The sequence below is a fragment of the Pteropus vampyrus genome, unplaced genomic scaffold, assembly GCF_000151845.1.
Source record: "Pteropus vampyrus isolate Shadow unplaced genomic scaffold, Pvam_2.0 Scaffold726, whole genome shotgun sequence".
Classification (NCBI taxonomy): Eukaryota; Metazoa; Chordata; class Mammalia; order Chiroptera; family Pteropodidae; genus Pteropus; species Pteropus vampyrus.
The window spans coordinates 17134-31048 of NW_011889507.1; the positions used below are offsets into that span (position 1 = coordinate 17134).

At 51.9% G+C, this 13915-nt stretch overlaps 1 protein-coding gene across 1 annotated transcript in view; it reads right to left on the reverse strand.

The window, feature by feature from the left end:
• LOC105309354 (transforming acidic coiled-coil-containing protein 2-like) overlaps positions 1 to 13915 on the reverse strand; it is a 126357-nt gene that overhangs the window by 7945 nt on the left and 104497 nt on the right. The window contains exons 6-12 of the mRNA XM_023526157.1: positions 12908 to 12968; positions 11510 to 11711; positions 5250 to 5311; positions 4017 to 4132; positions 2667 to 2838; positions 1255 to 1395; positions 306 to 395 (exon numbers count right to left, since the gene is read on the reverse strand). Of these exons, the coding sequence (XP_023381925.1) occupies positions 306 to 395; positions 1255 to 1395; positions 2667 to 2838; positions 4017 to 4132; positions 5250 to 5311; positions 11510 to 11711; positions 12908 to 12968 (844 nt within the window). The remainder of the gene's footprint in view (positions 1 to 305; positions 396 to 1254; positions 1396 to 2666; positions 2839 to 4016; positions 4133 to 5249; positions 5312 to 11509; positions 11712 to 12907; positions 12969 to 13915) is intronic.

The window sequence follows — 13915 nt, forward strand, 5'->3', positions numbered from 1 at the left end:
TTAACCGGCTTGACGGCGAACTCCGCAAGCATAATCCAGCCTTCTTCACCCCACTGGCTGTGAGTCGGTTTCTCCTATGTCTTCCATTCAGCCAGCTGTGCTGTCCTGTCAGTTCCCTTGTTACTGAGTTAAACAGGTCCCAGACCCAGACGTGTGCTCGGGGTGCATGTATGTGAGAGTTACGCTTTTAGCTTTTTGGAAGATTATACTGTGCCCCACCCCGACGATGCCCGATGGTTAGCAAAGAAGCTTCCGGACCACACAACATTCTGGAGAGGCGGAGCACGGCAGCAGCAAACCGGTACCTTGGTGTCCTGGCGGCCGCGGGAAGCCAGGGCAATGTGCCTGGCCAGCTCCAGGGCTTCTATCCGCATGATGGCAAACTCTAGCTCCTCCTGCCAGGGGGATGGGTGTGAGCAGCCGCAGGGGGATGCACCGAGACAGGACGTAAAACTTTCCACATCCGAGAGATGAATGGCCCCGTGAATGTGTCATGACAGATACTCAGAGAAAACACACGCTCTGGCTTTCTTTCACAAGTGACACCTCAGCAGATCATGAAATCATTATTTAATTTCCTTTTTTTCCCCTCTCCTCCCCCAATAAAATTGCCCTTGGAATGTCTGTCAGGAAATAGTATGCCTTTGAATATGAAATGATCTTTAAAAATCAAAATTTTTACTGTACTGTTTCCTGTCTTCCCTTTTGTTTGCTCAATGTACAGCTCGCCAGCGATTTCCATGAGGGGATGGGCACCTCCCACCTCTCTAGGTTTGCTCTGAATGTCCCCGTCGAGAGGATATCAAATTAAGTTGTCAAATTTAAAGCACAGCGTAGGTAATTGTTTTGGTTCCAGATGCGAGGCCCGAGTCCAGATGTTATCTCAGTGGGAGTCTGAGAGCCTCGTATTCATAAGTAGCTTGGCTCGATGGTGATCTAATTAATATCCTCAGTTTCGTGAATAAATCACAGAAACTGCTTTTGGGGCTATCAAAACTTCTGAAAAATGACCGAGCCCCATTTCCAAATGGAAGTACAAATGGTCTGTTCCACATACAATCGCATACTTTATGTCATTTTGGCGTCTTGGGTAAAGAACACCACATATATCAGTCTTTGAGGGGGAAGTTATTTCATCTGGAACATTCTCAGCAATTCTTCATTAAATCCTGCCTCATTGCATCTGGGGTTCAGAGGTTCATTCTCTACTGAGGTTTCGACAAACTCCCCAAAGGTCACGCATGGGCTACAAACCTGAAGTTTCTGAGCAAATACTGGGGGGTTCTTTTCTGCTAAGTCGGGTTCCAGATAGTCAAGCGCACCACAGAGAGAGGCGGGATGGGCCAGCCTGCTGAGGAGGGCGTCAGCAGCGGCAAAGGAACCCTCAGGAGCTGTCTGAAGGCCGGCGGAAGAGCACACGGAGGAAAAATAGAGGAGAACAGAGTGATATCGGCTCCAGCAAGGACCACGCATCTATCTGCTGGACATTGCTACCCTTAAGGCTAAAGAGAGGACCAATTAGGGGTCAACACTGTCCCTTTCCTTTAGACTGATTCCCACCTGCGGACAACGGGCATCTTGAGAGTGGGAGGCCCGACCCCCTCCCCAAAAGCAATCTTGGGTGCCCTCCCAACCCCCCCACCACTCTCAGCCCCTCACCAGTTGGTGGGAGGAAAGTTACCATTTGCTTATTTATTTCAAAATCTCAGGGGGTGGGAGACAAGCTAGGTGATGGGTTTTGCAAACATAAGTCATCGAAAAAATACCTCCAAGTGTAAATATCAAAGGAAGTTAGGTTTTGGTAAAGTCGTTTTCTAAATAATGGAAAGATGATTTCTAACAAAAAAGGGTCTCCTAATAGATCAGAAAGCTTCAAAATCAAGAGCCAACTTCATAGAAGTTAAACCATGCACGAGTCTTTCAGAGTATCTATTTGAGACTGTTTGAGTCACATCTAGACTCTTTCTGCGCACTATTATTTTTCCAGTCTCCGACTGCCAGACACGCAGTAGGTGCTCAATATTCGATGCATAAGATAAATGGTTAATATGAGACAAAAAAGAAACCCACTAAATCAACAGTCTCAAGCCCCTCGGGGATTGGTAGGAGAGAGAGAAAAAGAAATAAAAACAAAATCCTAGAAGGATGGTCCACTTTAAACGTACAAGGGGTTGGAGATGGTGGGCGAGGCCTTCGGCCTGGGTCTATTTGCTCTGAGGTGAGAGGTGTCAGTCCTGGTCCATAAGCAGGGGGGATTTCTCATCACTAAGGCCCAGGAAAACCAACTGCTCCTCAAAAGGAGAGTGTCCCCTGCTCTGTCTTTCTCTGCCCTTGCGGATGGAGGAGCAAGGGACAGACTGATGATAGCTCCACTCATGGCTCCAAAGCAACGGTCTAGTCCTGAGAGGCTAAACGTGGAAAGAAACTAAATAACCTTGAAGGCAAATAAAGCACTTAGGTGAGAATTCCACAACCATGCTGGTGAGAATGGAGTCTTTCTCTCAATGTCACAGTGGGGGAGGGATGCTTCCTAGGCTGGCTTCTGTGGTCTGGGGCGTGGGGTGCCAGGTGGCTGTTGCTTTGAAGGCCTAGCTCCCTTGGTGAGGGGACCCAGCTGGCCAGGGGCCCTGGCCCCAGTGATCGTGGGCCCCTCTGATCCCACTTACAATTTCGATCGCATCTGAAGCGGCGCCCAAGGCCATGGCCTCCAGCTCCTTCTGGGAGGACTTCTCTGGCACCTGCAAGTGTGGCTCTTGGCTGGGGGCCAGCCCTCGTGCGACAGGGTGCTGGATCTTTGCTCCAGCATTCACAAGGGCTTCGGTCTCCTCAAAACTTGACCTGAGGAAGCAAAGGGCATTCTTTAGTCTTCTCACTGGAAATCCCACTGGAGTGGGCCCCGATGACCCGACTCATCCCAAAAGATCCTGGACTTGCAGGGCTGCATTCCTGGAGGGAAGTGGGGTAGGTCTTGGGTGGCCATGGGGCATGCAGGCTGGGGAGCCTGAGGGGGAGGGGTCAGCCCCGCCCCAGGGTCTGCTGGCAAGGGAGGGTCAGAAGCACAGATGCCACTGGCCGAGAGGCACGAGCTGTGGAGTTGAGCAAACTGCCCGTTGCTTGGTTGTGTGCCGTAGGGTTCTGTGTCTCAGTGGCCTCTTCTGCAATATGGAGACAACATACCTCTCTGTGAAGGTCAAGTGAGATGCTGCCTGCACGTGAAGCATCTAACACGGGGCCTATCACATGACCCCGCCACTGTTGTGATGACATCATTGTCATTCTTGCCACTCTAGGCAGGTTCTGGAGTGACTCTGCGACATCAGAGTAAGAGCTTTCACTCGCGCCCAGTGCAAGGGGCAGGGAGGAGAGGACGTGAAGGTCCCAGTCTCGGGGCGATGGCCCAGCCACACCCGGCCCGCAGCACACAGCTCAGAACACGACTGACGAACGCTAACACTCACGTCGACACTAATGATCAACATTTACGGGCACTTCGTGTACGCCAGGCCCCGTGACAAGCGCTTTTCTTAGAGTGTCTCAGTACAATCCTCCCGATGGCTTTGGAGGACAGGTACCCCATCCCCATCGCACAACTGAGGGCCTCGTTCTACCTTCGTACAGTCCCTACAGGACTAGCTTTATCATCATCCTGCAGCATGGGGGTTGGGGGTCAAGTGACTTGCATCGTTGTCCCAAAACCAGTACGGCTCAGGGGTGGGACGCAGGCTCTGACTGCTTTGGCACACTGCCTCCCCATGGGATAAATTAAAAAATAAAGCTGTGTGCTTTGGGGGCGATGGGGGTGGGGCTCACACATTGAGCTGTTAAAGGATTTCACCTGGGTCCTAAGGACTGTGAGTAACAAGCCCTCTGCGTTGACATCTGTGTGGATATCAGAGTTAAAACAGAGCTGCCTGACATATGTAAATGAAGCAAAGTCAGGACCGCAGTGCCAAGGCGCTCAGGGGCTCGGGGACCTCTGGCCTGCTCTTCAAGCCCTCTCATCATCAAAGTCATACCCTGAACACGGCGTCGGGGACTCCGACGTCCGGGCGGGGAGCGACTTGACTGGGCTCTCCTGAGACGTGTCGAACATAAGGTACAAGGCCTGCTTCTTCGGGGTGTCGTCGTCCTGCTGCGGGGATCAGAGTCACACGTCAGCTCGGCTACGGCTGGCCTGAACGTGTCACACAGATGACAGCCAGAGCACTTTCAAGAGAAACGAATCACTTAGCAGGGAAAAGCCTTCCTTTTTCTCGAGCCACCCGGAAGAGAGGAGCTGGCCGGGAGGGAGGCGGGCGGGATGGGAGGGAGGAGGGAGGAGGGGGCAGCGAGCACGTGCAGCTGATGCAGCCGGAGCGGAGCGAGAGGCGGAGGACCGCAAAGGCGCTGCGGGCCGCCCGCTCCGGGGGAGCGATCACGCCGCCCACGCCCACGGAGGACAAAGAGGGGCGGGCAAGAGCTCAGTCCGGGCGTTGCCAACCATCAAGTGGCGGGGACAAGCATGATGACCGGGCAAAACGAGCACCACCGTCGAGGCTGGCTGACTAAGCAGCACCCGCAACGATGCAGAGAAAGATAAATACGAGAGCGACACGTGCGGGCCATTCGGTGTCACGGCAAGGCCTCCTGGCACCGCCACACCTCTGTGGGCACGGCTGGATGACAGCGCAGTGTGGAGGGTCGCGCTTGGAACCAAATGCCCCATGGCAGCAGATATGAAGCCAGGGAGACAGCTGACCATCATACCCACTTAAAATGCAATGGTGGGGCCTGGGGGAGGGGCGGGGTTGCTTCTTGCATGGCGAGAATCTTCAGTTACACAAAGCAATTAATTTGAAGACAACGGGAAAGAGTACACTTTAAAAAGAAGCAAAGCACTCCCCGCCTTTAATTTTCTTTTCTTTTCTTTTCTTTTCTTTTTTTTTATGGTGTCTCTCCCACCTTTTAAAAGAAATCTCTGACTAGATCTTTCTCAGTCTAGGGAAGTGATTCTGCATAAAACCTAACTGTATTCTATCATTTCCTCCAGGAAAATGCCATCTGAAGTGGACTGAATACCACCCTCACACACCCCCAACCCCCGCTCACCCTCCCTGTGCACCCAGGACGCTGTGGGCACAGAGGGCCCTTGATTTGAGGTCTGATTTCCCAGGGACACTTTGTACATGGGAGGAGGCTTGTGCTGCGTTTCCATGACAAAGGACAGGGTGGGAAAGCCAGTCCCCTGACTGGCGAGGGACAGAACTTACAGGTAAGGGGGGGCCGATTTTCTCCATATATTCAATTTCATAGGAGTTTCTGTAATCCAACTCTGCAAAGAAACAAAAGGAGAGGTGTTAGTCCCAGAGGAAAACATGAGAAGGTCTGGTCTGGGCAGGGCGGGGCCCGGAATAAGACTTAGCTTTTTGAGAATGTCCACTGACTAGAAGTTTCCAACAGAATTGAAAGGGGAGGCTCAGCTCGACTACCTTCAGACAACTGGCACACCTCGTGCTGCAAAGAAGCTTCTGACAGAGTCCCAAGGCAATTAAGCGTAAAGACCAGGTTTGAACGGAGACAAATCTGAGCATTTTGCATTAAGTCTTCAAATCAAACAGTGGATATGCTTTGGGTGTCACTTTTCTCTGCAAGTCTCACGTGCAATATGTGGAACCTTGTTGGGTCCCAGTGACATTTTGGAACTGGATGCTCAATTGTCCCTCTCTGAGGATTTAACTGCAGTCACACCCTGAAGCAAGGGAAGAACAGTTATGGTTCCTCCCGTGCTGCTTGTAAGAGAAGCTTGGCAAGTCACCTGGAACAGTTCCCCAAATTCTGCCGGTGCCTTACAGGACTGGTCTCGATCGATTTTTCAGATGCAAAGACTAATAAAAGTCCAATTGGGTACAGAAAGGACCTATTTCAAACTGACTAAGACTTCAGGCTGCAAAGAAAACCCCAGATGGTCTCACTGGAGACCAGAAACCCACTGCCTGCCTCAGTGACCTGGGCAGTTCCATGTGGAAACTCAGCTCGGCCACTCGACTGACCCCCCGGCCAGCAGATGGTTCTGAGCACCTACGATGTGCCTCAAACTGTGCTGGGCATGGTGGATGTGGTGAACAAGATCGAAAAAGTCTCTTTTCACAGAAGGCACAGTCTGCAGCTACCACGCTGGCTCTTTTCTTCTTAAAAAGAAACCAAGAGATGACATGTGACTGGCTCAGAAACCAGCTGGGCAAGAGTCGGTGGCGATCCGTAAAGCCTATTGCCTTATTTTTTTTTTTTTTAGGTAAAAATAAATAGCAGCTCTGGTTTAAAGTGTTGTCTCTCTTTCTATGTATCGTTGAAGCCATCACTTAAAAAATGATTCTTTAATAGGAGCTTTAAAATAAGATATTCCACAGAAGACTCTCTCAAAACCTGCAAGTGTGGGTGGTCGCGGCTGAACAAACTCCAGCACTTCGAGACGTGGACAAGTTTTTAGAGCCTCTGCATTGTCCTGGTGAGGCGAATGTGTCCTTCGAGGAGGCTCGCCCTGCTGGTGGCCGTGAACACGGTTTTGTGGATCAGTGGCCAGGAAGACTTCGTGCGTCCCGAAAGCCGATGCTCTGACTTGTGCGTCACTCGGGAAGAATAGAAACTCGAGCCAAACCACAGGCTGCTGGGCGGGAGCTTGGAGCCTGCAGCTGTAATGTGAACCAGTACTGGGGTCTGCTTGGCCAGACGCAGCAGCTCTCCTTTGTGAAGACTTCTGGCCCCCCTTGACTTAAACAGGAGAGGTAGGCGGGGGACAGTGAAGGACATGGTGATCTTAGAGCCTGTTTCCGATTTATCGCTTTCCAGTCCGGGTGTAGGATCCCAGAACTATCATTTTATTGTCATATTAGCGACTATTTAAATTAAGATAATAGTGAATCAGCTGTCTCTCCTTCTCCAAGGCAGCATTATTATTGCCGAGGCATGATTACACCCTAAATTATTTAAAAGAACGCTCCAGCACAACCTGTGATAGCACAGAGCTCCCAGGATGCACCCCAGAAGCTCAGGGTCACCGCAGAGATGCCCCAGGATGCGCGGCCCTAGGGGAGGGCCTGGCTCTGGTTACCAGCTCGCTGCAATCAAGCATCCCGCCCAGAGCCTTAGCCATTTTCCTGGAAGCTGATCCAGGTGAGTTTTAGGTCACCGAGCTCACTTATCTGCCTTCTGTCTTACCTTCCCATTGCCCAGTGTCTCCCACGCCCCCCTTCAGAGGCAGCACAGGACAGAATGATAGTAGGGGGATGGTCCTCTCCATCTGTGCCCGTTGCGGTTACAGGAGGCACAAGAACGTCGACCCCGGCGAGTGAGGGACCCGCGGAGGTGTCCCGGAACACGCCCTGACACTTCTCATCACTGATAACTCACAAAACAGCCTGGACCAGATGTGAAGGAAAGCAAATGCCTCTTCTTGTCATCAGGGTGACCCCTGGTATTTTGAAAAAATATTTTACTGAATATGATTTTCAAAATCTACTCCTCTGCTTTAAATGCCAGGCCTCAAAGGGTGAGCTCGGAGGGGGAGACATGTCCACTTTTAGCTCCGTTTTACCCCATGCCACACACAGCTGGCAGGCCAGGGAGGGTAATGCCCGCTCTGCCAAGTGGCACAGCGTCTTCATATCTAAGAAGAGGCTGCTTGCTAAAGCCTATGCCACTTCAAGCCGAGGAGACCCAGAGCTACTTTTAATGGGTCCCGTCATATCCGAACCTCTTCTGGTAACTATTTCAGACGGGGCCACACACGGCGAGAGGACCTGACTGCTGTTTTCAACCCGCTCTAACTGCCAGAGCTTCGCCGGGGGACTGGGGAGAGCCCCGGGCAGAGGCCAGAAGGGTGCCGTGGGGTCCAGATCATCACGGTCAGGATTGGGGAAGCCAGTTCACTGACTTCTTCCCACCTACAGACTTGTCTATAAAGTGGAGCTCAACGTGCCTACATTTTGCAAGATAAAGTGACAGGATGTAAGACCAAGCCCTGTAACAGGTTATGTAAATGCAACAGGTTGGGACCAGGTATGTTACTGCTCGTTACTAATATCTCCAGAAGTTTTAACCTAAGTGATTACGGGAGAAGAGGCCTCTGGAAGGGGACGAACATACCGCTTCCGACTCCCTTGCTGTCACTCTTCTAAACGTCTATAGTACGACGACAATGGTGCCTGCCCCCGCCGGAGGTGGCAAGCAGGGGCGGATGTAGCTGTGTTTTCAGGGAGACAGGGGAACGGGGTGACCATCGAAGGCCATCCTGGACCAGAGCGAGGAGGGGCTCGGGGCCTATGTCGCCCAGTGGTCCCTAATCTCTTCATCCCGAGAGACCACACGGATTAGGTTTTCTCCCACAGCACGTTTCAACAGATTGTGCTAGAAACAGGCACTTACTAAGCAAGCACTCAAAGAAAAACGTGTATAACCGCCCATGTGAGTGTTTAATCAGTGGGACATGAGTGTCTCCACAGTGGGTTGATGTCATTACAACCCAAACGTGCAATTTTAATAAGCTGGGCATCTTTCTAAACTAGTTCCACTCAGGTTTTTCAAAATACTAGGAGAAGCTGAAGGTCTTGTGGACGCAGGAAGGAACGCGTGATCAGTTCACCACGCTCGTCCTACAGATGACGAAAGGAAGCCGGGCCCACGCTCCCACGAGGAGTGGGTGGGACAGAGTCGGGCAGACCCAGTTCTCTGTGGGTCAGGCCAGGAGAGACTCAGCAAGTCTTACCGGCTCGAGGCCTCCGCTTCCTCGCTCTTAAGCGGGGACGTGTAGAAATCCACTCTCCAGAGCTGGCAGGGCGAAACGAAATCACGCATATGAAACAGTCAGTGGGCCTGAGAGTGGGTGCTCCACCGTGACAGTGCCTGCCTCACCACGTGAGTTGGGAGAATTCGGGTAATAGTGATTCCGTGTTCAAACGGTAACCAGCAATTCTTTCCTGTGATCTGTGACTTCAGCCTGAAAGTGCCAATCACAGCTGTGGCCCTGGCCAGTTTCTTCCTGGCGATCACATCAGCACACCCTCGGTGGGCGTCTGCTGATGTTGGACTTGACCTCATTAAGAGGAAGGATGATCTGAAGGGCTCTGCATCCGGTTTCCACATCCAGTGGCGGGAGGGAGCCGGGCGCGTTGGAGTGAACGCAGGATCAGTACCACCCAAAAAGGCCACACAGAGGATGGATTTCCAGTCTCCTGCCGCCTGTGATTATGGTCAGGGCTTCCCAAATCTTCACAGCCATTTTCTAAGGAGGTAGGTTTAACAGAGTTTTGTTCCAAACGTGTAGATTTACCTATTCGTTGAATTTTTGCAGAGGACAATTGCGAAATATCGCTGAGCTAGTGAGCTGTCTCAGTTCAACGTTAGAGATGAAGAAACAGATGCTATCATTGAATGAGACGCCAACTAGCTTTGAAGATTCTATTAAAATCCTATTTTCTATTAAAAAAAAAAAAGCGTGTATTTGGCTCCTGATGATACAACCAAATACGCACATGCCCCCAAAGCATACACCTTTTGATTCTTATCTACGATGAGAAGCCCAGGCTGGATTCCAAACGTTTCTCTGCCATTCAGAAGTTTCTTGTCAAGCTTTCAAGAGATGTGAACCAGCAGGAACCGCAGGGGCTACCGAAACGTCAGGTGCACTGCTGGTGCTCGAGCCCCCTGCAGCTCCTGGGATGTCGAACCCCTCCCCCCGCCGAATCTCCCTGACACAGGCGGTGCCTACTAGAAAGAGCAAACTGACTGTGTCGGCACCATGCTCTTCACCTGCCTGGCCTGGTATCTCCCGTCTCTTATAAACCTGTCTCAGGAAGTTGCGGGGGCACCAAGAAGGACTGGATGGAGGTCTCACCTTTAGGAATCACACGATCTAGGAAGGAAGCAAGAGACCCACATGCATCATCACTGTGGTGTTAAGGGACCTCACAGCAGCCCAGACTAAGCACTGAGGGCAGGAAGAGCAAAGGAGATGTCCAGGGAGAGGCTGGGAGCGGGCAGGACAAGCGTGGGAGACAGGGAAGGGGTGCATGCCAGCCTGGGGCCAGCGGCAGAGGCAGCTGAGTGTGGGTGCCCCCCGGGGAAAGTAGCGGGACTTGTGGCTCCGGTGTGTGTGCAGAGGAAAACCGGGAGTGGAGTGAGGCTGAGGCCAGGTCTCCGTTCTCTGGGGTCAGGATGAAGTGAGATGGTCACTGTTAAGCCTCCCAACCCCTGAGCCGGAGGGCCAACCAGACAGCCAACCAAAAGGCTCCAGTCTGCCGAAAATGCAATGCCCCAAAGTCCAAGGACACCTAATTTAGATCATCTTTTCATCTTTAAACTGGAGTGAGAACATAAGCATCCAAAATCCCCCAAAATGTGAACTGGATCTCACCGGTACCATTCAGAGACCTCGTGGGCACAAAGCAAACCACTGAGAGGTCCTGATTACAGAAGAGGCTCCAGAGGAAGCATCTGAGTGACAGTTAAAAATCACCTGCACCCCCAGCGCACGCCCACCGCACCCAGAGTGCCACAGACCACGGTTCCGTGTTAGCAGCACGGTAGAGATAAGGTCTGCACGTTTGATCGTCCTCATATAGACCGCTACTCAATTTTTAAAAACTTTTGGAAACCAACGTCTTGAAAGGGAAACTCAGGCTCGCCACACGGTTTCCATCGGGCTGGAACAACGGCCCGATGCTGGCCCCAGGCCTCGTGCAGTGGACAGGGAGGGGACAGGGAGGGGAACGCAGGGGAGACCATCAAATCAGGGAAACGATTCACCCCTCGGATGAAAAGCTCTCGGTGTGCCTCCATCTGCTTTCTTAACAAGACAGGAAGCATGAGAGCCAATACACAAATTCAGAAAAATCAGTGTTAGTGGAATCATTTTTCTAAAACATCTTGGTTCACCTGGTCACAGTGCGCTGATTTAAGGGATGTGAATTTTTTTGAGCCGCAGAAACAGGCAGAAAGCGCAATGTGAATACTCGTAGGAGGATGGGAGATGTTAATGAGGCAAGCAGCCGGCCTGAGGGCCTACTCGGAAGGAGGACTCTGCCCTCCTGTTAGCCAGCCCGGGTGAACCTCTGGTTTGGGGCTGCAGAAAGTGGGGCCACGCCGTGGGGCCCACAAACAGTGGTGGCACCCGGCTGCCCCCGAGGAGGCGGACCCACACTAAGCATTTGCCTTGAATGATGCCCCCTGGAGCTGTGTATTTCAAGATCGCCAAGGGACATGAGCCATACAGCCTAGAACGAGCAACGCTCGAGCAGGCTCGGGCCGGGAATTAGAGGGTGCAGTGCTGGCTCTTAGCAGGTGTCAAGGGGTCACGGTGCAGCCGCTTTCAGGCCTCAGGCTATTTCCAAATACAGCCTTAGCGCATGGCTCACTGAGAGACGGCAGCCGATGGCACCATTACCTGGCTTAGAAGTTCCTTTCCTGGCCTTTTGCTCGCTAGGGGCAGTAGTCTCCAAGGCAGGGGGGGGGTCTGGCTGGCCACCGAGTCGCTTACCCTCTGTGGGTGAACTGAATTTGGTCTCATTTACAAAGGTGGACAGGTCGGAGGGCTGCGGGTAGTCCTGCTTGTCGGACTCCAGGTCCACTGTCATGCACGTCCACTTCTGGTTGGTGACCGCCAGCTTCTCCTCATCGGTGGCGTGGACCACGGCAGAGATCACCGGCGGCGTCTCTGGTGTCGCCGCTGGAGTGGGGTCCTGTAAGGAAAAAGGGGAGCAGTCTCTCTTCTCATCTAGTCTCTGCGTCCAAAATTCCGCCCACCCGTGAGTCTGGGGCCCACGCATGAGGACGGGTCCCTGTCAAAAACCCCCACGTGTCCTCACACTGCTCAAAACGGTCCCGAGGAAACACAAATTACCTCCTCTACAAATTTCCTTTTTCTGATAGCTTGTTTCAGAGCTGTGACAATGGGTTTAAAAAAATGGCAATTTTGTGTCTCGGTTATTTGAGATGTTCCTGCTTATTCATTTTGAGAAAAAGAAGGAAACTTTTACTACCGGCACTTTTATTTCTGCAAATACTGTTATGTCTATACAGTGCCCCTCAAACCACCAACATCACTTGACAATCCCCGCGCCTGTCGGATACAGAAGAAGGGGGTTGTATCTCCACCTCCAGAGGGCGTGCAGCTAAGCAGGGCGGGGTACGCACTCGAAAACATCAGGGCGGAGCAGAACTGGGACCCAACACCACTCTTCTGGGGCCGGGTACCCCTTTCTGCAGGCCCCTCCCTGGCCAGGGTTGGCTGGCTGGGGCTTCACTAGCTCAGACAGTGGCTGGAAGGTTTGTTTGTTTGATGACCCTGAATGGCCGGACATACACGCCAAAGGGTAACCTCCCCGGTCTGTTAACAGGGCAGCAGAAATGGTTTACGGTTGGTAGCAAAACTGGCATGAGGAAGACGAGGACTCCTGTGAAGGAAGAAGAGTCCAAGCCCCACTTCCTCGGGGATGGGCAGCCTGTATCTCCCCACTTTGATTTGGGTTACATAACCCAGAGCTCTTGACACATACTGTTTTCTCTGACTACGTATTCATTTATCTCAACAGACTTCCTCAACTTCACATCCACATCTGTTCTCGGCAAGCGGACTGGTCAGAAGGGACTGGCACAATTCCCACGGATTCCTCCAGAAATGTCCAACTGACATTTTTCCTGAACACCTTCCTATTCTCGGGACACATGCTGATCTCCTCCAAAACACAGGGATCAAAACGGTGTCTTACAAACACCGAGGGATGGTCCTCCACGTGGGAGGCAAGAGGAGGGTGTTGGGGATGCGCCCGCGACGAGCAGAAAGGAACACGCTCTGCAGACTAGTGGGGAACAAAAGCACATTAGCCTTAACTCCCAGGTGAGGAATAAAATCATAAATATCAAGGGAACAGTATACCTGAGAAGGTGGATCAGAGAGAGGAGACCGTTTTGGCGACTTTTTCACCCTAAATGTGTCACTGGAAACAAAATGGAAAATGTAAACACAACAAACAGAGGTACCGAACACCGCAGAGCATGCAGAGCAGACCGAAGCCACCGCCTCTGCTGAGTATCTGCCCGGGCCGCACCACCCCCTCAACCCCACGCCAACACCAAGCAGACGGCCAGGCCCACAAGTCATCCTGACTCTTAACAAGTATCATCGTTGCCCCCAAGGGAAAGAATCATCAAGCTGGAAATCTTCAAAGAGAAGCCATTTTGGAGAGCTGACCCAGAAAACGAAGCTAAATTTAACCAGATGTTCTTATTTTACTTATTTTAAAAAGTAAATTTGGGGTGAGCAGATTCATGTACCCTGAGTCCAGTCGAGGAGTGTCTGACCCGATCGAGGTGGAGGGAGGGGACCTAGGTGCATGACACCCATAAACAGGATCCGATTTACAGACAGGCAAGCTGACACCTGGTTTCATAAATGGCTCCTGGAGCTACGCAGAGAAAGGAGGGAAGTTCTGGGTCTTCGGAGAGAGTTGGCCGACTCCTTCCTACTCCCAGGAACTCTGAGCTTAAGGAATTCCTGTGCCTCTGAGCTTCGGGGGCGGGTGGGACGGGGAGGGGGCGGGGGCTCTGACTAAAGGCAGGGCCAGAGGTGACGTAGGACTTACCATCTTGAACCCTTTTAGCTACGCAGTCAGTGGTGCTAAGTGCACGTGCAGTGTTGACAATAAATCTCTAGAACACTTTTCAGGGATAAGACGATTTTTTTGTTTTTTTTAAGTCTTTTCCTAACATGGTTAACGGACAAGATTCACGGCTCTTTTCTCCCTTTCTTTCTCCTTCATATAATTAACGAGGGGCAGTGAGGATACGAGGCCAAGAAAACAACCGAACAGACTCCCAAAGGGGTCAAAAAGCACTTTTAGCGTGGATGGTTGCACAGAGTCCATTGGGAGGTCAGGGGTCATGT